The 27124-nt window shown below is 34.2% G+C and overlaps 1 protein-coding gene across 5 annotated transcripts in view; it reads right to left on the bottom strand.

Annotated features, from left to right (window-relative positions):
• LOC106884379 (protein dopey-1) overlaps positions 1 to 27124 on the bottom strand; it is a 136711-nt gene that overhangs the window by 40482 nt on the left and 69105 nt on the right. For 3 of the 5 annotated variants that reach the window (XM_014935736.2, XM_052967989.1, XM_052967997.1), the window contains exons 9-21: positions 23085 to 23359; positions 21033 to 21185; positions 19207 to 19310; positions 18945 to 19097; positions 15277 to 17190; positions 13508 to 13727; positions 11458 to 11631; positions 8649 to 8774; positions 7116 to 7256; positions 4918 to 5078; positions 2661 to 2727; positions 1729 to 1879; positions 408 to 511 (exon numbers count right to left, since the gene is read on the bottom strand). In XM_014935736.2, the coding sequence (XP_014791222.1) occupies positions 408 to 511; positions 1729 to 1879; positions 2661 to 2727; positions 4918 to 5078; positions 7116 to 7256; positions 8649 to 8774; positions 11458 to 11631; positions 13508 to 13727; positions 15277 to 17190; positions 18945 to 19097; positions 19207 to 19310; positions 21033 to 21185; positions 23085 to 23359 (3743 nt within the window). The remainder of the gene's footprint in view (positions 1 to 407; positions 512 to 1728; positions 1880 to 2660; positions 2728 to 4917; positions 5079 to 7115; positions 7257 to 8648; positions 8775 to 11457; positions 11632 to 13507; positions 13728 to 15276; positions 17191 to 18944; positions 19098 to 19206; positions 19311 to 21032; positions 21186 to 23084; positions 23360 to 27124) is intronic. The other 2 variants (XM_052967995.1, XM_052968000.1) reach the window with 2 other exon arrangements.

Raw genomic sequence — 27124 nt, 5'->3', positions numbered from 1 at the left:
AATGTGCTGTGCGTGAGAAGACCCGGCAAGCCAAGTAAGATCGTTGCCAGTGCCCCTGGACTGGCTCTTGTGTGGGTGGCACATAAAAGACACCATTTCGAGCGTGGCCGTTGCCAGTATCGCCTGACTGGCCTTCGTGCAGGTGACACGTAAAAGCACCTACTACACTCTCTGAGTGGTTGACGTTAGGAAGGGCATCCAGCTGTAGAAACTCTGCCAAATTTAGATTGGAGCCTGGTGTTGCCATCCGGTTTCACCAGTCCTCAGTCAAATCGTCCAACCCATGCTAGCATGGAAGGTAGACGTTAAACGATGATGATGATGATGATATATATATATATGAATATATATATATATATATATATATAATTGAAGACATAAGAAAGTAACTGATCTTTTGTTTTTACCTCTGCCAATATGGTTAAAGCCTGTACACAGTATTTCACATCTGTATTTGAATGAAGTTGAGGCTCAATGACTTTCCTTTCGGCCAAATTTGCCAATTCTACATCTGCAATAAAAAGATGAACAGTATTTTACAAATCATAAAGTATCATACTGGCACAGTAATAAACTACGGAAAGTTTCAATCAATAATAATGATAATAATAATCCTTTCTGCTATAGGTACAAAGCTTGAAATTTTGTGAGAAGGGGCTGGTCGATTTCATTGACTTCAGTACTTGACTGGTACTTATTTTATCAATTCCCAAAAGGATGAAAGGCAAAATTGACCTTGGCAGAATGTGAATTCAGAATGTAAAGATGGATGAAATACTGTTATGCATTTTGTCCAGCATGCTAATGACTCTGCCAGTAATTTGATAAATTACAAACTTATTTGCATTTTAACAAATATCTCAGAGCAAAATTAAGGTTTACATTTTCTTTTTTGATTTAATGATTAATTAATAATGGCATTTTCCAAAGTCACTTTAAAAACTGTGCTACATAAAAATGTTAATAAATATCAAGTTTTTAGGGGATCAGTATTGAAAGAACTCAAACTTTTTACGCTGTTAACATTTTCTTTTACTCATTTTGCCCTAAAGAAATAATAAGATTAATAGTCTTGAAAATTTTAACCTCCCATATTTGCCAGCATATAAGATGTACTCTCACATAAGATGCACCCCTATTTTACAAGTATATTTTGTAGTGAAAACAAATTTAGAATGTTTCATCATACACCTTTTGAAAGACATTTTAAAGTAGTTTTGTATAAGAAAAATGTCTGATTCTGTGCATGTAAATACAACGCTGTGACAGTGTACTGGAATAAAGTATGAAACCATGAATTTATTATATTTAAACTACATTATATGAATACTGCGTTTTAACTTCATCTTCTTTCAGGTTTACTCTATAGTTGTTTATATTTTGATCAAGGGAACTGCCATAAACTATGTGAAACTTGTCTGTTTCATTAAGATCTTTTGTGTTACAACAATTGGCCACTAACAATTATTGCACTTAGCAAAAATATGCACATCTGGCTTTCTAGCCTATGATACTCAGTCCCCACCCTTTTGTAATACAGCCGCAGGAAACACAAGACGGCTTTTTAATAGATACAAAAAATTATAAAAAACATATCTTATATGCTGGCAAATATGGTATTTTACATTAATGTTTACTAAGACATATTTTATAATCAATTTATTGTCCAATAACATAAGATAATAAAATAAATAATATATATATTTCAAAAGAGTTGGTAAAACTAACCACTTTCTTCAGTTACTTCACCTTCTTCAGTTTCTAGAATATCAGTTTGAGGTCCTGGTTTCACTGCAAGATTTCTTCGAAGCCAAGTAGTTTGTTCTAAACATAGACCTGCCACTGTGCTCACTGCTTCTACAAGCTTTTGAGCAATGTCCTAAAACAAATAAAAACAAACATTTATATATATGTATATATATAAAAAGAAAGAGTAAAGTTATAATTAGCAAGAAAACAGACAGAACACATGGGAAATAGATGTTCTGAAATGCTCAGGAGGATCCCTAGAAGTTTCTGTTATCTAGATGACCTAATTAGCAGTGAAGGAGGATGCTCTGAAAGTATAGTTACTAGAATATGAATTGGCTGGAAAAAGTTCAGAGAACTTTTACCTCTGTTGGTAACAAAAGGCCTCCTTTCAGAATGAAAGACAGATTGTATGATGCCAGTGTATGAGCAGTTATGTTACTTGGCTGTGAAACTTGGGCTGTGCAGGCAGTGGACATACAAAGACTTGAAATAAATGAAACAAGTATGCTCTGATAGATGTGCAATGTTTGAGTCCATGTATGAAAAATTACAAATATGTTTAGAGAAAAATTAAGCATACGGAGTATCAGATGTGGTGAACAGGAGAGAGGATTGCGCTGGTATGATTATGTGATGTGGAAAGATGAGAACATCTGTATAAAGTGCCTAGTGCTAAACATGGCAGAAATATGTGGAAGAGGTAAACCTAGGAAGACATAGGATGAAGTGAAGACTGACCTCAAAATGTTGAGTCTCTCAAAAGCGATGATGGGGGACCATGATGAATGGTATATTATAGTTGCATAATGAAATACCACGTGTCTACAAGTCATTATATAGTCAATCTAAAGAACTAAAAAAAAAAATCAATAAATCAAACCAATATAGAGTAAGAAATACTTTTTTACCTGAATATCTTTTTGGCTTTTTCTATCTTCCATACTTGGTATCCTTTGTACAAATTCATTCAAAATCCTGAAATTAAATACATACAAATATTTTGAAATCTATCAGCTTGGAAAGATGTAGACTATTTCAAACTGAATATATGCATTTGTCAAAATTATCTTTAACTCCTTAGTATTTAAATTGACAGTATTTGGTTCAAACATTCTGCCTGTTTTATGTTCAGACTGAGCCAGATCTGGCCTCTCACACTTACCCAACAATGTAATTCTAAAAATAAACATCATTGATGGAGCTATGAGATAATGAAAGATTAATTCAAAACAATGTGAATAAACAGGTATTATATTTGACAGAGTAATTTGAATGCTAAAGAATTAAAGTTAAATAGAAGTTTCAATTTGATGTAGATTATGTATTTATCTGGTGAAATATTTCAAATAAAGTGTTAATGCTGGAAACAAAAATGTACTTTATTCATGTTGTTATACTAAAATAATCATTATGTGTACAAAAAAAAAAACAAGCATTCTTTTAACAAACAGATCATTACAATCTAGAATATTTATTGTTAATAACATAGTGGTGACATTATTTCTTTCATAGAAGGCGGCGAGCTAGTAGAATCGTTAGCATGCTGGACTAAATGCTTAGCAGTGTTTTGCTTGTCACTACATTCTGAGTTTAAATTCCACTGAGGTCAACTTTACCTTTCATCCTTTCAGGGTCAATAAATTAAGTATCAGTTGAGTACTGGAGTCAATGTAATCAACTATTCCCCTTCCCCCAATTTCAGGCTTTATGTCTATAATAGAAAGGATTATTTATTCTGTAGCAAACAGTTTTATAGTTTAATCCAGTAGGCTTAAACCATAACACCATCATCAATTGATTTCTTTCTAGTTTTTCAAACTAATAAACTGGAGTGGTCAAACCCTATTAAACAATAAAATAAATATTAAGTACATAGTAGATAGTGATTCTCTTAATGCAACTGTGAACAATGTGAAGCATATAAAATAAAGAGTTCTCAGACATATCAGCTGGGTACTACAAAATGTTGTATTTGTAATTACATACAATTTTTATTCTGTCTTGAAATTTCAACAGTCATTCAACAATTGTGCTGAAACCAAATCTCTGTCATTTAGTACCCACTTTTTCTTGCTTACTTGGAACAGATGGAGTTTAGTGAGGCAGATTTTTTATGGCCACATGCCCTTCCTGTTGCTAACCCTCACTTGTTTCCAAGCAACGTAATATCTTCTCATGGCCTGACATGTTTTTACTGGAAAACTGGAAATGAACATTGCTTGTATGATGGTAATGCTCATTTATAACCATCATATGATGTCTAGGCAAGGACATTTACACATACATACAAGGTTTCTTTCAGTTTCCGCCTATCAAATCCACTCACAGGCTTTGGCCAGCTCCGGCTGTAATAGATTTGCCCAAGGTACTATGCAGTGGAACCGAACCCAAGACCACATGGCTGGAAAACAAGCTTCTTAACTACACAGGCATACCTGTGCTGATATCACTAGATATAGCTAAGAACTTTATTTCATTAAGGCCCTAAATTCAAAACCTGCTAACATCAAGTGTCATTTGAACAGGGTCAAAATAAATAAATACCAGTAATATATTGAAGTTGAAACAATCAATTGTACTCCTCTCCTAAAATAAAAAAAACAAAACACAAAAACTTTCACCTAACATGACATGCTGATAAATATTATGCTTTGGTATATCAGGTCAGGTATAGCATGTGTGCCATTGCAGCACATCTCTGTATCTGCCATTTGTCAGTATATCCTCAGGTCAGCCTGGGCAACCCTCCAAGCAGTGTTCCGGTCAGTTCCTATCTGTGTGAAATACTTTCTCATCTGTTGTGACCATGAGGTGCATGACCAACCAACACCAATCATCACCCCAGCCAGATCTACAGAGAAGAAAACACGGTACGCAGGATCCAAATAGGAAAATTGAGCAACATGACCAAAATGTCTGAGCTGACACTCAAATCAAACAAGTAACAGGATACTTGCCAGTTTCTGAGTGACTCAATAATATATGCCAAGTTTTAAAAGAGAAATTATGATAAATCACTTGTAACACCGCCAGATTTTTAGTTTTTCATTCAATTAGACTGTTATAGTTTATAGTAGTATAAAACACTGTCATTATAAAGCAACTTCTTAAAACATTTTTGATGAATCAATTAATTGGTAAATGTATTGTTGCCATATTACTTACTCTAACAACAGAAATAATCCAGGTGGTGAAAGGTTTAATGCTTGACCTTCTTTTAATAAAGACAACAATGACTGCTTAGAATCCAGAAGCTGTTGCACAGATGCTTGTTGGATATATGCATAGAAGAACTGCAGCATGTTGATCTCAAGAGAAACAGATTTCTAAATAATGAAAGCAAATAAATCACAATATAATCATAAATATAAAAAAAACAAAACTATTCAACTAAACATATATTTTTTTAACAAGAAAAGAAAGAGTAAGAACTAATATAATCTTTAAAGTAGCATCATGTAAGTTGAAAAATAATTATTTCAATATGTCCATATTTTATGGATAGATCTAAAGAGGGTGACTCAATATATTTTACGAAACAAAACTGATAAAGGTGGCTAAAATTAAAAGCAGTAGTTCGTAATTAAAAGATGATTATAGGAATATGATGACATACAGGTAGGATAAATTTGAACTTCCATATTTATTCATGCATATAAGAAGCATTTGTCTAAAATGTGTAGAAATAGTTATGGGTAAGAAAATAAGGGAAAAAATATCTTTCATGTACAGACTTCTCATGCTGTATAGAAAAAAAAAAGAGTTTACTTGGATTTCTCATGGTTAGATATCCTTCTATGATAATGGGAAAACAATTTAGTTAATTTGGGCCATGATGGAAAAGAGGGCACAATCAAGAAAGAATTGGAAGTACATTATGACGAGCAGTGTATAACTGATAGTCTGACTGATACAGTGATACAGTTAGATTAATTTTGATTGTTGTGTAAAATACACTGAAATACTTCAGAAGACAAAAGACAAATTCAAGAGTGACCTTTGAACTTCACAGAAGTGAACTATAAAAGTGCATCTGGTGTAGAGTTAACATTGTGGAAATAACACAGTGTTGTTGATATATATTCAATGTTTATTGAAAACTATCCTATTTTCTAACTTATTTGGAACCAAATATCACAAAAACAATAAAACCAATTAAAGAGTTCACAGGATTAAAAGAATCTACAAACAAAATTGTTATTTACTTGAACTGAGAATTGTTTCTATATATCAAGCCCCTCAAATACGAAATTATATAAAATAGCAGCAGTAACCATTTCTAATGTGAAGACATTAGAAATGGTGTCATGCCAATAGAAGTCCCATATCAATAATGTAATAATAGGCTGCTTCTAGTGGGCTTACCATCAGGCAGCTAAATTTCCCTCAAACAACACCCTGCTATTGTATGTAAATGTATATTCTTGCATGAATCATCAAGCAAGATTTCTGTGTCACTTGTTGGAAAAAGGAGCCAATCCTCTATTAAATACACTCGTCTGTCTCATGTAACTCTGATTCTATATCTAGGTATAGCCAGGTCACTCTGCTAGTTGTATTTAAAAAAAAAAAAACTCTTTAAACTAGAGAATTCAAGAAAAAGAAAAAAAGAAAAATTTAGTTTTATTAGAATATGCTATCCTAATCATCAGTTCTTCTCAAAATTTTTTAAAGAAAAATTAAATATAAACAAATTACAGGATAGGGATGTGGGTGCATTTATTCCAAAATTCAATCGAGATTTTTTTATTTATAAAATTAAGATTGAAAGAACATTTTATATTTTCAGAGAATCAATAAATATTTTAAACAAATATTCAAAAAGTATTTCATGTAATTTTATGGGACATAAATTGAACAAATAATTTAGATCTTTAAAAAGAAAATCAGATAGCATTAATTTGTAGTTTTTCATTGCATACTCTTAATGTCTAGGTTTAAAAATTTGGCCAAAAGTTCATATTATACATGAATAAATATGGTATTTCTTCATAGTGAAGACAATGACCAACAGTATATTTCAGATGAAATTTCAATTTTTCTTTGTAGACAAATATTAGACAAGCTTCACAGATTTCATTTGGCACTAAAAAAGATTATGCTATATTATAACTTATTTGATGTTAACATTTATCTTTTTGTTTTATTATTATATCAAAGAAGGAAATTCATTGTCTATAACCATGAAAATCAGTTGGAGTTTAAGTGTGATTATTAATGCTCAAAACTAACTGCAAACTTAATGCGTTTTTGCGATCTATCTATTATGATGTGTTCAAAAGTAATTCATATGAAAAGGATTTTTGCAAGAAATCAAAAATTAAAAATAACTTATTGACAGAAAAAATGGTAACTTCTTTCACCTTTGTTTGTCCAAGATCACAAGGTGGTGGTTGTTTAAGTACTTGTTTCACTGTTTGTACCAAAGTATCAGTTGGTAACACTTTTATGGCATCCACTAGTTGAACTAATAGAAGTTGGTCTTCACAAGGTACCGGTATTACCTGAAATTAAATAAAATTTATATCTTAATAAGCATATTAATAGTTTTCAAATGAAAATTAATGTTGCATTAACTATCACTCTTTTTAGTATTAAAAAAATTTCAGTAGCTAAAAATATTTAAAAAAAATTATTTAGTAGCTACCATTTTTTTCCCCAAAGAAAAATAATATTCTTTAAAAATAGAATAATCTCTAAATTGGGGAGAGGAAGAATGTTTAGTGAAATAGATAAAAATTCAATACTAAAATATTTGTCTTTCTTTAGAAACTATTTAATTAGTGGATGAAGGGGACAACCTAGATGACATTTGCAGGCCTCTTTCTTCTTAGTCAAGTGAGCTTAATTCAGTTGCTCAACTTGAATATCTATGTTTTGATTCATGAAAGGAAAACATGGATAGGGAAGGCGTTCTAAAAGGCTGTAACTTCTAGTAAGAAGAACTGGCATGCAGCTTGTCAGTTTAGTGGAGCGGAAACCTTAGTAGTGGTAGTAAGAGAATAAAATAATGGTAACAAGGAATTAGTAGTTGTTGTGCATAGGTGAGTGAATCTTTTCAGTGGCCTTTTTGTAACTGCTGTCTTCTATAGATGCAGTGAAAATATGCAGATTCATGAGTTATAGAATATCCTTCCTGTTGGATGGTTGGTGTTAGGAATGGCATCTAGTTGTAGAAATCCTGCTAAAACAGTCACAGAAGTTTGGTGCAGGCTCCTGCCTGGCTGGCTCCTATCAAACCATCCCACCCATGCCAGCATGGAGGGTAGACATTGGACAATGATGATGATGAATAAATGCAGAAATCATTGTTCATTTTAAAGTCCACTTTTCCATGCTTGCATTGTCAGATAGTTTGAGGTAAATTTTCTACAGGCAGACACTCATTCTGTTTCCTAGCAAGTTAATATATTTCCCCATGGCCAGACATGTTTTGCAGAATATTGGAAAGGAATAACATTGCTTGTATGACAGTGACACTCATTTACAACTATGATGCAACACCAAGACATGAAGATACACTCACACACATGGTGGGCTTCATTCAATTTCTAATACAAGGTTTTGGTTAGTCCAAGACTATAGTAGAAGACACTTTCCCAAGGTACAATGCAAAGACACTGAACCAGTAACTAAGTATTTGGGGAACAATTATCTTAACCACACAGCACCTGCACCATATCCACTTCTGTACAAAGTAAATATAAAAGTAAAAACTTGTAACATAAGACAAACTAGTTTTGATTGAGACTAAAGCAGGTGAGGCTAGTGTAGTATTTCTAAGACATTAATAAAAGTAAAATACTCAAAACCCTGGAATGTTTCCAAAATTGATAATTGTCATTTTACCTTTTATTACTGAGCAATTATTATTCATCTCTTTTAAAACATGATACCTTTTTATTATAACCAGGAACTTTTCGTCTTCTGTCATTCCAGGCAACAGCAACAGAGCCAAGTAAATTGCAGCCATGAGGAACAGCAACAGGACTGAGAAATTCCAAAATGTATGAACGAACAACCTGAAGAACAAAAAAAAAAAAAATCAAGCTGAATACATGGATATGAATTGTTTATAAATCAATGTATATAAGTTGAAACAAATTGTTGGCATTTTATGTTTTTTTAATAATTTTTTATGCTGTCCTGTCTTATATAAATAAATTGTTAGATTGTCGATTGTATTTCTCTATTTAATTTATTGTTTGTATTTTGTACTTGTACCCCTATTCCTGTGGTATTAAATTGACATACCAGTGAATTGGATGTTTTACACCCCATTGAAGGAATTTTTTCCTTCGTTTATTACATATATATATTGGGTCATCTCATAAATAATGCATTTTTTTTTATTAATCTAAAATATACTCTCAATTTTCTACAATGCTCTTCCAAAATTCACTTGTCAGTGACAAAAAATACTCCTCTACTACTCTTCTGATCTCATCTACAGAATTCATATATTTTTCATCCAAATGATTTTGAAGAGTGCAGAATAAATGATAATCAGATGGGACCATGTCCAGTGAATATGATGAGTGGGGTATCTTTCCCATTCAAACTGCTCCAGTCTTTGGAATGTCATCCTCGCTGCATGTAGTTGAGCTTTATCCTGATGGAAGAACACCTTTCGTCTTGAAATCAAAGACGGTCATTTTCCTTCTAGCACTGACTGAATGACCAAATCCAAGCTTCTCTGCTAGTTCCTAAACAGTTACAATGGGATTTTGTTCCACCAGAGTTTGCAGGACATCCTTGTCAAGTTCTACAGATCTTCCAAGATAAGGCTCATCTTCCAGGCTGTAGTCTCCAGCTTGGAATTTCTGGAACCACCGCTGACACTGGCTTGCGCTTATTCTCTGATCCTCATATACTACATTAATATTTCTTGCACTTTCTGTTGCATTGTTGCCTTTATTGAACTCATAAAGCAAAATATACTCCTTTGTCACTTTCATTAAAGCTTTGAAAAAATAACGGTTAAAATTGAAATGCATTCTTCCTCTTCAAAACTTGCACCAAGAATAAGTACAAGGTAAAATTACTACCTGCTTTTATAACAAGTTGATGCAGGAAGTTTATCCTGTCCCACTCCGACTTTAAGTTCATGCAACTGAAAAAATTGCATTATTTATGGGATGACCCAATATATATATATATATATATATATATATATATATATATATATATAGTGCAGATGAAATTATAGTTACTAATTAGATACTTAGCTTAAGAGCAGAATGCATCAGATACAGACATGAATATAAATCAACTAGTAATAACAATTGTATCTGTTTAGGAAGAAGAACAATTTTGCAAAAGAGAAGGTATGCTTATGGAATCAATCATAATATATTATATGTACTTATTTAACTCCAAAAGTATGCAAAGGAAAACCAGCCATTTGAGCTTGGAGCAACTAGGTATAGAATTTTAGGCACTGCAAAGTATCTAATTGGCTTATAACTGCCAAAAAATAATATTATGCCATACAACTGTTATGATAATGTTGCCCTAATATTATCTCAACATCTGTCATTATCAACACTATATTTTTGTTTGTTTTTTAATCTAATTTTCACCATGACAGTGATACATTAACTTTTACATGGGTCAATCCCTATCAATGTTGGTTCTGGATTTGGTGACATTTCCAGCAACAGGGCTGTTTTTTTAATTATTTGCTGAGTTTGGAGTGAATATGACCTTTGCAGGCTTTCCAAAACCAGTGAGGTTAATGTTAATTACCATCATCATTCAACGTTTCTTTTCCATGCTGGCATAGGCTGGATGCTTCAACATGAACTGGTGTGCCTAGGGACTGTACCAAGCTCCAATATCTGCTTTGACATAGTTTCCATGGATCAATGTTCTTCATGGCACCAATCCCTGTGAAGGTGCTGGGCCAAGTGGTTGGGCTATTTGGCTCAATATCATAAGGCCATGAATTCAATACCTGGCAGTGCATTGTGTCCTTGAGCAAGACGCTTTATTTCATGATGCTCCGGTCAATGAGTTATACCTGTATTTCAAAGGGCCAGCCTTGTCACATTCTTTGACATGTTGAATCTCCCTGAGAACTACGTTAAGGATAGACACTTCTGTGAAGTGCTCAAGCACTTGCATGTTAATTTCATGAGCAGGCTGTTCTGTTGATTGGAACAACTAGAACCCTCATTGTCGTAAGTGATGGAGTGCCAGTTTAACACAAACCCCTGTACAGAGGGTACTGGGTGCTTTTTATGTGACACTGGCACCAGTGAGGTCACCAAATAAAATATGATAGAGGGAACAGGAACAAGTGTCATGCTGTAGGGAAGATGCATGGTTACCAGTTAGAAAACAGAGAAGATGAAGATGTATCAGAGTGCACAGCCTCAAGTTGCAGGAAGATTAATGCTATTAATGTTCTATATAACCTGTCAGAAGCAAACACCTGCAGGAAAGACACCAGCAGAAAGAAGATTCCAGAATGCTGATTTGCTGGGGAGGGAGAAGTGGGAATAGAGGTTAGTGCAAAGTGAAGTGGGGAGGTTTTGGATGCAACAATGGGGAAAGAGATAGAGAGATGAGTGTACTAAGTTGGGTGAATGAATGGAACTGCATACTAAGTAGTAAAAATATTACATGCTATTACAATATACCAAAAGAAAATAAAAGATATTAAAACCAGTAGAACATTTATTCAGTTGACAGAGTTCATACCTTGGGTGCTCCTATAATCCAGTTATGCTGAAGTGCTAAATTTTCTTCTGATTCATTGATAGCTTTCCATAAAGTAGCCATACACCCAATTATACGTGGAAGTATACTTAAAAGGTGTGTGCGGGCTTCCAAAAGTGGTACTAAAAGTGCAGCATCACTTTGGGAATTGGCCTCCTGAAAAAAAAAATACACAAAATAAAATGTTTAAAGATGAACCAATACTAAAAATAACCTCAGTGTAATTCTAGTCATAGTTTTAAAGGCTCAAATGTTTATTTAGAAAATGAATAAAAAATACTTCATTTATTAAAGAAAATAATTATATTGTAAAAACATCTATCCTCACTTATTATGGAGGAGGTGGGGTTACCAAAAAAAAAAAATCACAGTAATAAATGAATCGTTTCCATGCACTTTGCAAGTGGAACGAATGGTAGCTTCATTGGCACCAAACTCATGGTCCATAACAATGAAGTTTCCACTGTCATGTATTGTCTTCTTCATCTCTATTTTTTTCTGTAGAGAATACACTCATATGCATTGTTTGTTAAGACCGGGGGCCTTTGTGTTTTTTTCTGATCACTGGCCCCATATTGATGGGTATGGGTATGTAACCTTTCAGCACAGTCATGTAAACACAAGTGATAGACAGTGAATTCTGGGCAGTTGAGCATGAGGGTGGTTGCTGGAGTACATTTTAGCAGTACAAACAGAATCTTTGGTCACCAACCGGTATTATCACTCACAGATCAACTTGTGATAAGTGTAACATGGTTCACAATTGAGCATAGCATTTAATCTTTGGTCAGTGGTGAATGAATCAATGATAAACAAGGTTACATGTAGTGAAATTGCAGCATGCAGAATTTAAGCCTTACAAATGAGCAAATAGCTTGTTAATAATAGCAACTGAAGATGTTAAAATTAATAAGCCAAATAGCAAGACAAATAGGTTTCAATTAGGAAAGACAGCTCCAGTGTTTTAATCAGATTAACTGTTAAGATGGAGATGTATCTAATTCACTGTATCAATGTTGTTTATTATAATAAAAAAACAGAAAGATTAAAAACAAAACACAAATTATCAAATAAACAAGAGTAAATTATATTATCATCAGAATTACTATTTTACAGGATATATGATATAATTATCAGTGTATAAATTAAATTTATACAATTTTGTTAATGCTAAAACTTATGATTCTACTGAATTTTAAAATCTGGTAAAAAAAAAAAATTTAAGAAACAAAAAGAAAAAAAAAATTTAAGTAAATGAACATCATTAAACTGGAATTCTGATGCTAATTTCTTTTACATAAAAATAACAAACAAACCCAATTAAAAAAAGCACCAAACGGAAATATAAAAAGCAAAATGTACCCCCATTTATAAAATCTAATTAAATGTTATAAATCTAATTTGATAATTAACTATGGATACCTAACTTATTTTTAAAAGCATAAATTTATAAATGCGTTGATCATATTGAATTTATATAATTATACAAAAATTGATGGATAAAATACATGCTATCACCAAAATGATGATTTCCTTCATTGCACAGTCGATGATATATATATATGTATATCATCATATATATATGTATATTAATATTTTAGATTCAATAGAATATTAAATACATGTTCTTTGAAACCCATTCATAAAGGAACAATTAATTAAATATTAAAAATCAAAATATTTTTTGAATTTGTATTTTCAGGTTTAAGTTGTTTAAAATCTTTAAAATGCTTGAAATAAGGGCAGAATTATTGATATCAAACTATTTGTATACGATTTATTTTATGCATCCTGCAAAAGCAACTGATTTTAATTTGTTTGAAATAATGATACTAAAAGTGCAAGAACCTTTTCTTAAAACAAAATTATTGTAGACTGATGAAAGAATTTGCAAGTTGAATTAGCAAACTGCATTCCTACCCTCAAGTTTCTCATTATCTTTAGATCAAAGAACAAATATGTATTATAAAATCCTCCCCTCCTCTAAATTCTATTTATGAGCAAACAATATACAACTCAGCAGCATGCATACCCGACTACCACTGACTGGATTGAATACATGGATTAAATTGGTGAGGATCTGGCCGGCAGTATATGAATCCACAGCGGATTGAATCCCCAGATTAGGCAGGCTGTGTTGATTGATTAAAACAGGGGAACTATTGTCCAAAAGACAATAGTGACAAATTCTGGTCAATCCTTCTAACATAGTCAACACATGGTCTGGAGGAAGACTCTTCATCTGTTGCTTCCTGAAAATATAAGTGAATTATGTCAATATGCAGGTCTCAGTGGTGGAAATGTGAATAAAGCAGGAATGTAACTGAAAGTAATTAATGTCTAAATGAAACAGTTTTATTATAAATTGTTTAAGTCACTGCACCCACTCCCATCACAATGTCTATTTAACCCATTACCTACCAGTGATCTCATATGAGATCACTTAAAAATTACAAATTTCGTAATTATCTGTCAATATTTACACATATCTAACCTTTTTGCTATATCTACTAGGTATATTTTTCTGATATTCAAATGAAGTTTGCTAATTTTTCACCCAATATCTCGCTTATTTCTATTTAAAATGTTATTTTGATCATTCCAGTCTGTTTCTAAGGCTGTTTTATGCTAGAAATCAAAGTTTCATAAAAAAAAATCCAGTTAATAGAATTATGGGAGGTAATGGATTAATAAGGGTCTGCATTAGAGTTGGCTGTATTTGGTGCAATTACCATGATCCTTCTGTTCAGTTAGCCATCACTCCTCCTTCTCATCCAGGTTGTCAATAGACAACCATTACCTGGCTCTGTTACTAGCCATTACCCACTCTCCATCATAACACCAAACAGTAGTTGCCATCACTGCTTTTTTTATTACTTTCTTCTCTAACACACTCTTGCTCCAAACACACTGTTTCTCTCAACATTACTATTCATTATTCTTTCTCTCTTACTCATCATTTCTTTTACTCTCGCTTATTTCAGCTTGTCACTTCTATCACACTCATTTCCCATCATGCTACTCTTGGTGTTTTCTAGTCAATGTCCTTATCAACATGTTAATTTTCTTTTTCATCCCTTGCTTGATATCTTCATTTCTTTCTCTGTCTCTCTCATCTATCACTATAGTTCTCTCCTCTCACCCTTTCTCCTATCACCTTCTCAGCCATATTGACTTGAACAAATGGAAACAAAGCAAAGCAAAGAGGACTTTAATTTTACTGGGAACAAGACAACCTCTTTAGTGCAGGTACTGCATGAAACACACCTAGGGCACACTATAAAGTGTTTGACATCAGGATGAACATACAAGACTAGGTCCCCCAATCTATCTAAGAATAAAGTAAATCCAAATAAAAATTGATTTGGACCATAAGTCCAACCCATGCCAGTAAGGAAAAGTGGATGTAAAATGATGATGGTGGTATATAAAATGAGATATTTCTGCATATCTATGTGCATGGGTATATATGGCAGAGTTAGAACCAAATTTTTTTAATGTAAGGAAACTGTTGCAAAAACTTTAAACATATGTTTTGGAGGAGGTGGAAGTGATTCCATCAGCAAAATTTCCACAAGGTTTGGCAATTATGTTTGCAGTAGCTCTATACTTCAGAATGCAGGTAATTATACATAAAGTACATATCTATCTATCTATATATATATTTATATAAATATATCTCCCATTCCCATAGTATACATTGTACATGTGTATGCGCATGCATACGTGTGCACATTTATGTATTAGCACACAATTTATGAAAATTTACGGTAACATTTATGAACTATAACAGATGCTTACCTTTCATCCTTTGGAGTTGTATACAAAGATGAAATTGATTCAAGGTTGCGGCAAAGCTGTGAAACAACATTCATAACAACCAAAGCCATGGCCTTTCCCATATGTGGCAGGGCAGCTGTTACCATGGAAATCCAGTGACGATGCATATGGGCTCGATGAGATTGCTTGAGCGCGCTAAGAACTGCAGACAAAAACATGCCTTGTTGGACAATGGGCCGTCCTGAGTTATAACGTACACGTGACAGAGAAGGATTAAAGTTTACTTTTGTGCGATCCCAGTCAACGGATGAAGATGTATTATCATTATTTGCTGAATCCCCACTGGTTGGATTTGGACTTCCCTTAATTAATTGAATATGACCCTCCAACATAATCATCACAAGCAACAGATTTAATAGCTTTATTTGAAAAGTTTCATTAGCACTTTGTTCTAAGCTGTCCTCGTTAAAGGATATAATAGTTTCAGTGAAACTCACTCGATGCATGACATTGTCTGATATCTGGCGTGAATTGTAGACGCTTGCCAAAACAGAGTGTAGAATAGCTTTCTGCAGCTTGCATTTCATCAAAAGATCACTGATGTAAGAGACAAAACTTTTACCACTTTCTTTCATTATATGGATTAACTCTGATACAAGATGGGTTAGAATTTCAGCACTGAGTATGTGAACCTCTTTGTTACCATGAAGTTCTTCAAGTGATAACTTGCTCATCATCAGATTTGGATAGTATGATCGGATGAAGTATAAGCAAAGAGAAATCACAATTTCTAAGTACATATTTGTCCGGTAGTTTGATATCACATCAGATGGTAATTCTCCAAAGAAGTTATTTCCAAAAACTGACTTTCGGTGTCTTGCTAGAAGCATCTGCAATTTTGGTAACTGTTGTAATCTGTTGTTACTGATGCTGGTTGTTGCCATGGCAGTAACCATGAGCCGAGGACATGTTACAAGCATAGACTTGAGGGTCGACAGTGCATAGAGAGTTTGCTGACAGTCATATTTCTGCACATAGAGAAGTATATGCATATGCAATGTGTGTATACCTGTAGCTTCTTCTTCATTTTCATCTAAATTGTTGCTAACGTTATTTGATGATCTACCAAATGGTCTAGAGAGATCGGATTCACTGCCAGTTGGAGAATCAATCTCTAACCCTCTCTTATCAATAGCATTCAGGAGATCCTCATCATCAAGGACGCTACTGTCTTTAGACATGGAGCCAGATTTACCATCTGGAAGAGAGAAATCGTCGGGAATATCGACTTGTTTGCTCAAAAGCAGTGGCTCCCTTGTTACTTTGTTAACAAGATCATCCAGAATACCAGTGACAATATTTTCACTAGTCTCACCTGCAGGTTCCTCAACAGTGACCACATTATTGGATGGATCATCAGTGACTGTGCCAGCTAACTCTTGCTTAACTCCAGTAGGCTGATCTTCTGTGGGATCAGTATTATCCAGTTGGTCCTTCTCATCAAAATATATACCTTCCTTTAAACAAGTTTCCTTTGTTAAACGTCGGATGCTTCTTAGATCAAAATTTTGAGCAGGCGGTGGAAGCTCAAATCCATCAAATATAAGCCGATCAAGAGAATTTTCTGATCCACCAAAGGGATTGATTCGGAGCTTGAGATTCTCTGGGTTCACCCTGTCAAAGGGCATATCAATTTGTGCTCTAGTTGAAGCAGTCAAAACACCAGATCCTTTTTCGTTCATTACAGTTAAAGCAAAAGATTTCAGTTCTTCAACATTCTTCTTTGAGATATTTTTGGTTTTAGAACTAACATGATAAATAACATTTCCCCCTTCGCTACTGATGGCAAAGATTTTGGTGTCTGATTTATCCTCATCCACATCTGATAGCTTCACTTTTTGGGGTTGATGGATATTTACATGTTGTATGGATATTCTGGAAAGAGCAATTAAAATACAAATAAATAATGACTTCAAACTGATGCAGAACATTAAAATGATATAATCAGCTAGCCACCTACACTTTTCTCTGCAAAATAGGGGTAGTTTATCCTGTTCAGGCTATATTATTAGCATTATTCTGCGATTGAGAATTTAAAATCACTTCTTTAACTTTCTAAAAGACATCTCAACGCTTCTAAAAGCAAACTTCGTTTGTTTATTTACGTTTGTCGTAATTTGAATTTAACATATGAGAGCGTCTCATAAAGCGAGATCTATATATCTTAATTTGCAGAGGAATTTGTAGTGGGTAGTTTAGCTTAATCGGTCAAAGCATCATGACATGTAATCACGGGGATGTGAGGTCGTGTCCACAGCTAGCCACCTACACTTTTCTCTGCAAATTAGGGGTAGTTTATCCTGTTCAGGCTATATTATTAGCATTATTCTGCGATTGAGAATTTAAAATCACTTCTTTAACGATATAATCAGAGTATCACAAATGTTAAAAAATTTTGACAAAATCTTTACTTAAAACACTAATTATTGATTAAAACAAATATATAGACAGACATACAGTTACAAACACATATATCAGATTCTGGTACAATGAAGAGATTAAGTAAAATTAAGAAGAGGGATATGTCATGTTGTGAAATCCAGCCTAATTTATCACTTCAAGCTTCACAGAGTGTGGCCTTCATGTGAATAAGTGTGATACATGTTTCTATGTGTGTCTGTAACTAATAGTCTTCGACATTATAAGTAAACCTTTTATGTCAACAAATCCATCTGCTACTTCAGTATAGATGCACATCATAGACCAAAGCTTCAGTCATCCTTCCTTAAACCAGAGAAAGAAAATATATAATGTTACGAGTTGGAGTGAATAATCTTTGATAGCTTTTTTACTTGTTTCAGTCATTTGACTGCGGCCATGCTGGAGCACCGCCTTTAGTCGAGGAAATCGACCCCAGGACTTATTCTTTGTAAGCCTAGTACTTATTCTATCGGTCTCTTTTTGCCGAACCGCTAAGTTACGGGGACCTAAACACACCAGCATCGGTTGTCAAGCAATGCTTGGGGGGACAAACACAGACACACACACATACATATATATATATATATATACATATATACGACGGGCTTCTTTCAGTTTCCGTCTACCAAATCCACTCACAAGGCTTTGGTCAGCCCGAGGCTATAGTAGAAGACACTTGCCCAAAGTGCCACGCAGTGGGACTGAACCCAGAACCATGTGGTTTGTAAGCAAGCTACTTACCACACAGCCACTCCTGCACCTATAGTTTAATTTAACATTCATTTTTCATTGAAGTGTATTTTAGAAAACATTTATAAAATCAGAATATTTGCATATTGTTGAGACCAAACCCCCTTTTTTGATTAGATATCTTTCTGATCCCTAATTTCTCAACCATGGAAGTTAGCAGAATTATGCTTTGATCTTATGTTGCCAATATTCTTGTACCTTGGCCTCATAGATGTTGTACCGGACACACACAAACACTACACTCAATATGAAACTTGAAGTAGTAATTTAGGTTGGATTTCACACCTTGACATGTCTCTCTACAAATTTAGTATTAATTTCTTTTGGCTGGAATCTGACGTACATATTGACATGTATGTATGTCAGTCTGTCTAATCATCTAATAGAAGGTTAACATTGAGAGATCAGTGAGGTAAAATATAAAATGTAGCAAATGCTTATATAGAAATATAACAAACCTGGCAGTATCTGGATGCAAGAGAATAAGAAGGGTAGGTTCTAAAATTCTGTAAATGCCACCACGCTGTATAGTGTGCATTAACCAAGTACTAGCTAGTGTTTTCGCAGAACTTGTATCTTCCCGGAGACTATCTAATACTGCAAACATTGACCTGAAAATATGCAAATACACTTATTTATTTGCTATAAGGAATAAGAAATGTATGAGAATAGCAAGTGCTTTATTAGTATTTAAACAGTAAATCTGAAGTCGATATTTACCGATCAAATGTTCTGAGAGGCATTCCAGGGGCACGACTAGTTTTCTTATCACGGATTAAATGCCAGAGAACAGTAAATTTTCGGAAAGCTTCAATGCGTTTATTCTAAAAAACAAAAATTGATAGAAAAATTATACATTATTCATAAATACTCAATAGTTTCATTGGATAATTAAGATTAAACAAGAAAACATACTTAGAAGAACAAAGAAACTTAATGAAGTATTTTTGTTTAATTTACTACAAGTAATGATGTATTATTGCTGCTAGTAATAAGAGTGATAGAATGGCACAAATTTGGGGAATAGGGGGAGAGATATATTTGATTAAATGTTTGATTGGCACTCAAGGATAATGAATGGTAAAAATGACCATGGTGGAATTTCATCTAAGAATGTAATTAATTCCTCACAAGATGTTACTGTCATTTAACATTTGTCTTCCATGGGATAGTCTGACAGGATCTGATGGGTCCAAGGGCTGCATTGTAAGCCATTGTCTTCACTGGTAAAGTTACCCTTCCTAAAGTCAACCACTTTACAGCATACACTAGGTGCCTTTTTCATACCACCAACACTAGTGAGGTTGCTATGCTGCTTGCAAGACTACAAACCCCAAGGAGGACAAGATTATGCCAGGAGATGACAATTAGAAAGGAGTAAAGTACGAGAGAAAAGGGTCAGAGCAGAACAGGTTTTTTTCTGTTGAGATGCTCCATGACTCACATTTAGAAGAGAAGGTGGAAATGATAGGGTGGAGGTGAAAAGTGAAAAAAAGTGTGGAGATAAGGTGCCAGAGTGGACCTTCAAAGCTTGAGGTGTGTAGGAATGAGTGGAGCAGAGGAGGTGGGTGGAAAAGTAGCGGGTGTCTGATAGTGCAGAACAGCAGCATTGCAGTCTGGCATGTTTGGTTTTCAACCAAATCTGGCATTCACAATCTTTTATAATAAAAATGATAATGATGATCTCCAACTTAGGCATAATGCCACACATTTTGGGGAAAAAGAAAATGCAAACACACAAAAAAGGTGACAGTTGATTGCACTGACTGTCATAAGAATAAAGGCAATGTTACCCTGGTGAAATTTGAATTCAGAATATACAGGAATATAATTACTGTAAAGTGTTGCTATGTCTATTGTTCTAACATTCAAATGTCATTTATTTTTATGATTAATAATAATTTTTAAGAAACAAATATGTTAACAAACAAATGATCACTATTTCAACCTTTAATATGGTTAAAAACAGTATCAAAAGTTTCTAACATAGGTACAAAGACCAGAATGTTTTGGTATAGTGGTGTGGTCGGTTAACTCAACTCCAGTACTTGACTGGTACTTTAATCAAATCCAGGGGAATAAAAAGTGAAGTTGATTTTGGTGGAATTTGAACTCAAAATATAAAGAGCAAGAAAAAAAAGAATCACTGCAAATAATTTTCTTTGAAATCCTAACAAAGTGTAACAATCTCTGAAGAAGGGGTCAAAATAAGCCACTGAGCTCTTCTATGTGGGCCTTTTTTTACAAGTTTTTTTCTCTCAATTTTATTGAATTTGCAATCCATTGAGCAGTTGATGACTTTTAGATAGTCTTTTGTGTCAGATTGGTTTCATGTTTGCTTACATAAACATTGGCAGTAATGGAAATATGGATGGGTATAAATGAAAGATATTTTCATATGTAAGACAAGATATACATGTTGGTCATGAATACCCCCCCCCCATCAAAACCCCCCCAAAAAAACAATCAATGCTAAAAAATGGGCCATGATAAAAAGTAGTTGTTTATCCCTGCTCTAACACAAGGCAGGAAATGTGAGAACTTACTGGTTCATCTCCAACAAGAGCACTGCCAATCACATCTTCACAGACCCAACTGTTTGGTGTTACTTGGTGCAGTTGCTGGAACAATTCCACACTCCTTTGATGATTATTAGAAGTAGATGCATCAAGATGATTCCATAAATTTTGTGCAACCATCTACAATAAGCATAAAGATATATGATTCAATATATAAATGCATGCACACACATATGTTGCTATTTATAAGGTAAACAGAAAGCTTGGATAAATTTTAAAATCTAAAAATCACAAATAAACTTTATATATATATATATATATATATATATATATACACATACACACACACAAAGCATATTTGTAAACTATATGAGGGCAGTGGCCTAGTGGTTAGGGTGTTGCATTCATGATCATGAGATTGTGACTTCAATTCCCCAACTGGGCAGATGTTTGTGTTCTTCAGCAAAACACTTCACTTCATGTTGCACTGCATCCACTTTGATACCTGACATGTGACACATTTTGCACCTATTCAGACAATGTCAAGTTGATGGAGGGAATGAGTTAATGTACAGCACATACATTTGATCAATATAAACAAATAATTTGTGCAGATCATTCATCTAGAAATGGTGGAACCTTCATTTGTCATCTATGACAGGTGAGTTCCTGATATATACTAGGAGTAATATATATCTGGAATGGATTTGTCTGTCACCACTGTGTGATTCTGTACATTTTAATTTTAACAGATATGCAATATAGAACATTACACTTATTTAAGATGACTGAAAGAAGCCATCAGATGTAAGTGAAGGCAATAGGCAAAAAAAGGATAATGATTTGTAATGGTTATTTCATTACTTGCCTGGACATTGCTTCTTCATGAATTTGATCTGATGCTAAATATGGAACTTCTCTACTACGTGGATTGACAATCAGACTGTATGTAACAGGTCAAGAAATACAATGATCACTAAAATGGAAGCTGAATGTTTATTCTCATTTATTTCCTAATGTATTTCTCTTCAAATGGTTATGCATATTGTACTGTGTGTTGTTAAAAATACTTTCATGCATAAAAGTGACTGTACAATTTTTTTTCTTTTTAGAAAAATTCTATAGGAATACATTTCAATTTGCAACATGGAAGTCAATAAGAAAATAAGTTTCACAATACAGAAAACCACATTATGGTATTGATTCTCTTTTTGCATGCCATTACTGTCCTGCTAAACACTAAACTTAGCATGTCTCAATGTTCAACCTAGCCCTACACAGACGTTTTCCAAACTTTTACCTCCAACATGAAGGAGAACTTATCTTCATTCTTTATGGACTCAATCACTACTAAAACCTCTTTAGCATACACATCACTCCTCAAGCACACACATTTAGACACATCCAAACCCACATGTAACAAAAGCATCACCTTTCCCATGAATACACATACCCACCTTCCATATAATTTCCTTAATAACTTCATAAACACAATCATATACACTTACGTGACACCTACACACATTAGACAAATACATACAATCATATGTCCTATATAACATACACAACATAGCAACAGTCACAATAACACAACAATGACATAAACATATACACACTCCCCATATCACAAACAACTTCTCATTATAGTCACCAAAACACAGTTAAGCACACATTTATACATGCACACACACAACCATACATACCACACTGAATTCTCTCAACATACAACACAATACAGCAACAAATACAATAAATCGATAACAAAATAAAAACTCACTGCAATAACATACAAACACACACTCCCTGAGTCCCATCATTCTGTCTGCACACTACACCCACTGAAAACACAGCTAATCCATAAGTAATTCCTTTTGTCTAGCTCCATCCTAACTAATAGATTCATCACATGATTTTTACAAAAGCACAGAAACATACCATTTTATATAACAGGTGCAAATATCTAAATTTGAAGTAATGTTCAACCCAATATAATCTATAGACTATTTAAGATGCTGAAAAATGAAAACCACTATTACTTAAAAACATTTTAAAATATTCAAAGTCAAAAACCAAACAAACCTGATAGAAAAGAGTATTGTTATTAAGATATTTGAGATGCCTGGGCAGCAGTGCTGGCAAAATAACTACTGATATGGTTCCACCATCATTGCCAGATGATGGCTTCCGTTCACTGCCTCCATCATCTTTGCTACGAGACTCACATTCTACTGACTGAGTCAGACTAACCAAATCCAGCATCGTAGAAATTGCTGCCACTTGAATATGGAAATTGTCAACAAAGCAACTACAGAGAATCAAATCTTGCAGCCACGGAGGTAGTGCAGAGTCCTCTTCTGTAAATAACAACAAATATATAAAAAAAGATAAATAGAAAAATTAATAAATAAAAAAATTAAAAGAAACAGTTAATTATTTATAATATTACCACATCTGATGGCATAAAAGATACCTGGATATATTAGAGGAACCCTAGTTTCAGCAGCACATATTCCGGGAAAAAGTTTTAGTGTATTAAAGCATGCATTATAGACCCAACTTCGTGTATAGAACCCAGAGTGATTTTTTTCCCTTTGACATTAAAAAAAAAAAAAAAATGCATCTTATATGCCATCAAATACGCAATGTTTGTGTGTGTGTGTGTGTGTGTGTGTGTGTGTGTCTACGTCATGTTCTTGTACAAAAAAAAATGCACAAATAGGAAAAGGAAAAAAAAAAAGAGTTTACAACACATAGCTGAATTTTGTCCTGTTGATAATAAGCTGAAAAATGTTTACTGTTACTTGAGGTATATCTTTAGACTCTCCCGCTACATCTGGGTCAATCTCCTGAGCTAATTTCTATTGACAGCCATCCCTCATTCTTACTATGAGCCTGCTCACCTATATTTATATCCATCTCTCACCCTCTCTACACTCAAATGAAATCCTTAGCTCCCTATCATTCATACCTCCATCAATCTCCTATCTACTGTATTATTCTGTGGCTGTCAGTAATGTTACCTTATATTATATTAGCATTTCTGAACTGCCAGCTTTTGAGAGCTACTCTCAATTAGCATCCAACCCTCATTCTTATGATTATAATCTCAACTCATATTTACCCTACCCCTTTGTTCACCTTCCACTACATTCATCCCCTATATACATCTGGCTACCTCCATCTCTTACACTCCTCCTACACTCTTGAAACTCTATCACACTGCCTGATTTTTCTGTATCTATACTCTCTTCTATTCACTTTCTTGGACATATTGCTTTAAGAATACATTCTGACATCTAATTACTGCTATATTTACCCTTTTTCTCAGGTACCACTCCAGCTACTCCCACATTTGCCTCTGTAACATGCAAGATTGTTATGAATCTCTTCTTGTCCTTACTCAACCTATCATATTTTAATCTTTCAATGCTTTGCATAAAGCAATGCCCTTATCCCCTATCTTCCCTTTCAGTCAAGAAGGTGCTTTAGTCTTGTGAGTTATGAGGTGACCTCACTGGTGTCAGTACTAAGAGTGGAGGGAAGCACTCACTATACCCTGGCATTAGGAAAGACATCGTCATAGAAATCATATCAAAACTGAGAAACTGGAGCATGACATGGTCCTTCAACCCATTGCATTGAGTCTATCAAAGTATTCAATGCATGCATTTTGGAAAGTAGTCACAGGAATGATGGTTGTGTGTGTGTGTGTGTGTGTGTGTGTGTGTGTGTGCATTGTTATGAATTAAAAAAATATATTCAGATAATTTCTCATTTGCACAACATGAATTAGAACACTGCTCTCTGGTTTAGCAAGTGAAGACAGAAAAAAAACTCTTTGGGGTCATGTGACTGTTTAAGGTGTAGGTGGTATGATTTTGGTGCACATTTACAGTGTGGGTGTAGTATAAAGACTATTATTGCCCACATGGTGAGTTACTTCATGCTAGAAGATGATGTGCAACAGGATGAAAGCTGATGTGAGTAGGTCTTTATGTAGTAGCCGGTGCCACACGATTGATGTGTGAAATGGTGCTGGGCAAAATTCATGTGGAACAGTTGACACAGTATTAGGTGTTGAGTATGAAGTTGGTTTTGGTGGTTAATATGAACAGTGGAAGGTTTTGAACTGGCTGCGAAAATAGTGAACTTGGCAACGTAAGGAAGGCAGAATGGTACAGTAAATTCAGAAGTAACAAGAGTTCATTCAGAAAAAAAAAAAGAGATAGAAAAACAAGATAAAAAATAAATCATTAGATTGGTGAACGAAAGAAGAGCTCACCAAAAGAAGTCTACACATTTCAGAGGTAAATGAAAGAACTCTTTAAAGAACTGCTTATTTATTCCATAAATGTTATTGGTCTCTTAATTAAAGTTCTTGTATACTAGTTATACTCAATGGTTCTGTTTGTTATTTTTAACTCTCCTAACTTCTTTGACTACTGAATCTTCCACTCTAAGCAAGTTGGTTTGTTGAGCTTGCCTATGAGGTCTTCTGAGCTATCGGACATAGACTGCTGTGTTGTACATGGTTTCGGGAGGCCATGTGCAGCATAACAATATATGTAAATTACACAATTTTTTAAATACTATAAAGTGAAAAATATACTACAGCTTTTGATTTCAAAGTTATGAAATTTCTGTATAACAGATAGTTCATATAGAGAAGGAACAAACAGACATATCTGATATATATGGACAAGCAAAGCACAGTAATATGAGGAAGGAAGGAAGGAAGGAAGGAAGGAGTGTGTGTGTGTGTGTGTGTGTGTTTTTCAAAGCTGCTGCTAGCAGCTGTTATTAATCAGTCAAGTACTGGGGTTAATGTAATTGACTAACCCTGTCACTCAAAATTGTTAGCCTTGTGCTTAAATTCAGAAGTACTACTGCTACTACTAAGAGGCAAGCTGGTAGAATTGTTAGGGCATGAGTAAATTACTTAGTAGTGCATCAGTAAATTACTTAGTATTTTTCTGGGTCTTTACATTCTAAGTTCAAATCCCATCAAGGTCAACTTTGTCTTTCATCCATTAAGGGTTGATATAACAAGTACCATTTGAGCACTAGAGTAGAGGTAATTGACTAGCCCCGCTCCATATTATTATTATTTAGAGTGGTGGATAAGCAAAATGATTAGGGCATTGGAGAAAATGCCTTTAGCCTTTTATCTTTTGGAATTGATAAAATAAATTACCACTCAAGTTCTGTACTTCTTTTAGCAAATCATTACTGTCACTAAATAGTAACTCTCGCTGTGGTCCAATAAACATGCTAGAAACAGTGGCCAAATTCCCCTTAAATTACACCTGGCTATCTTAAAAAGAAAAGGACACTATCTGAAAATAAAGTGAGCTAATCATGGCTGGAACATTTTGTTTATAAGTCTGCTTCATAAAAACTATACAATAACAACACACACATGGTTCTAATTAGATCTTAAGGCTATCACTGAAAGCATCGTGTAGTGTCTATAGAGGATAATCAGCATGGCAGAGCCAAATACATTCTTAAGCTAATTCACAGGAAAACATTGAACTCAACCCTGCGCATATCAGTATTCTGGTGCAACAATGGCTAAATGCATTGAACTGTATTTACTAACAGATAGCTATTCAGAGGCCTTACCAGATAACTTCAGAGAGACCAGCCCATTAATGTGCTAAATTGTGAGAGGGACAGGAAGGCATGAATGAGAGAGGGGGGGGGAGGAAGGGAGATTTACAGCTAGGTTGACTTGCCAGTCCTGTGTTAAGTGTCTAAGCCACAATCAGGGCAGTAACCAGTCAAAAGATAAATACATTGAAATCTTTAGCTGGTAACCTGGCATCTTATCAAATTGGCTAGTTTGCAAACATTGCGTATGTATGTGTGCATGGATATTGTTTTATTAAAAACCTTGTCAGTTTTATTATATATTAGGTTCATATGCACACATGTATGTGTATGTATGTATGTATGTATGTATGTATGTATGTATCATCATCATCATCATCATCGTTTAACGTCCGCTTTCCATGCTAGCATGGGTTGGACGATTTGACTGAGGACTGGTGAAACCGGATGGCAACACCAGGCTCCAGACTGATTTGGCAGAGTTTCTACAGCTGGATGCCCTTCCT

Source organism: Octopus bimaculoides, chromosome 1, assembly GCF_001194135.2.
Source record: "Octopus bimaculoides isolate UCB-OBI-ISO-001 chromosome 1, ASM119413v2, whole genome shotgun sequence".
NCBI classification, from domain to species: domain Eukaryota; kingdom Metazoa; phylum Mollusca; class Cephalopoda; order Octopoda; family Octopodidae; genus Octopus; species Octopus bimaculoides.
The sequence above is the reverse complement of the archived record's forward strand: the minus strand, read 5'-3'. Positions and strand labels throughout refer to the sequence as shown.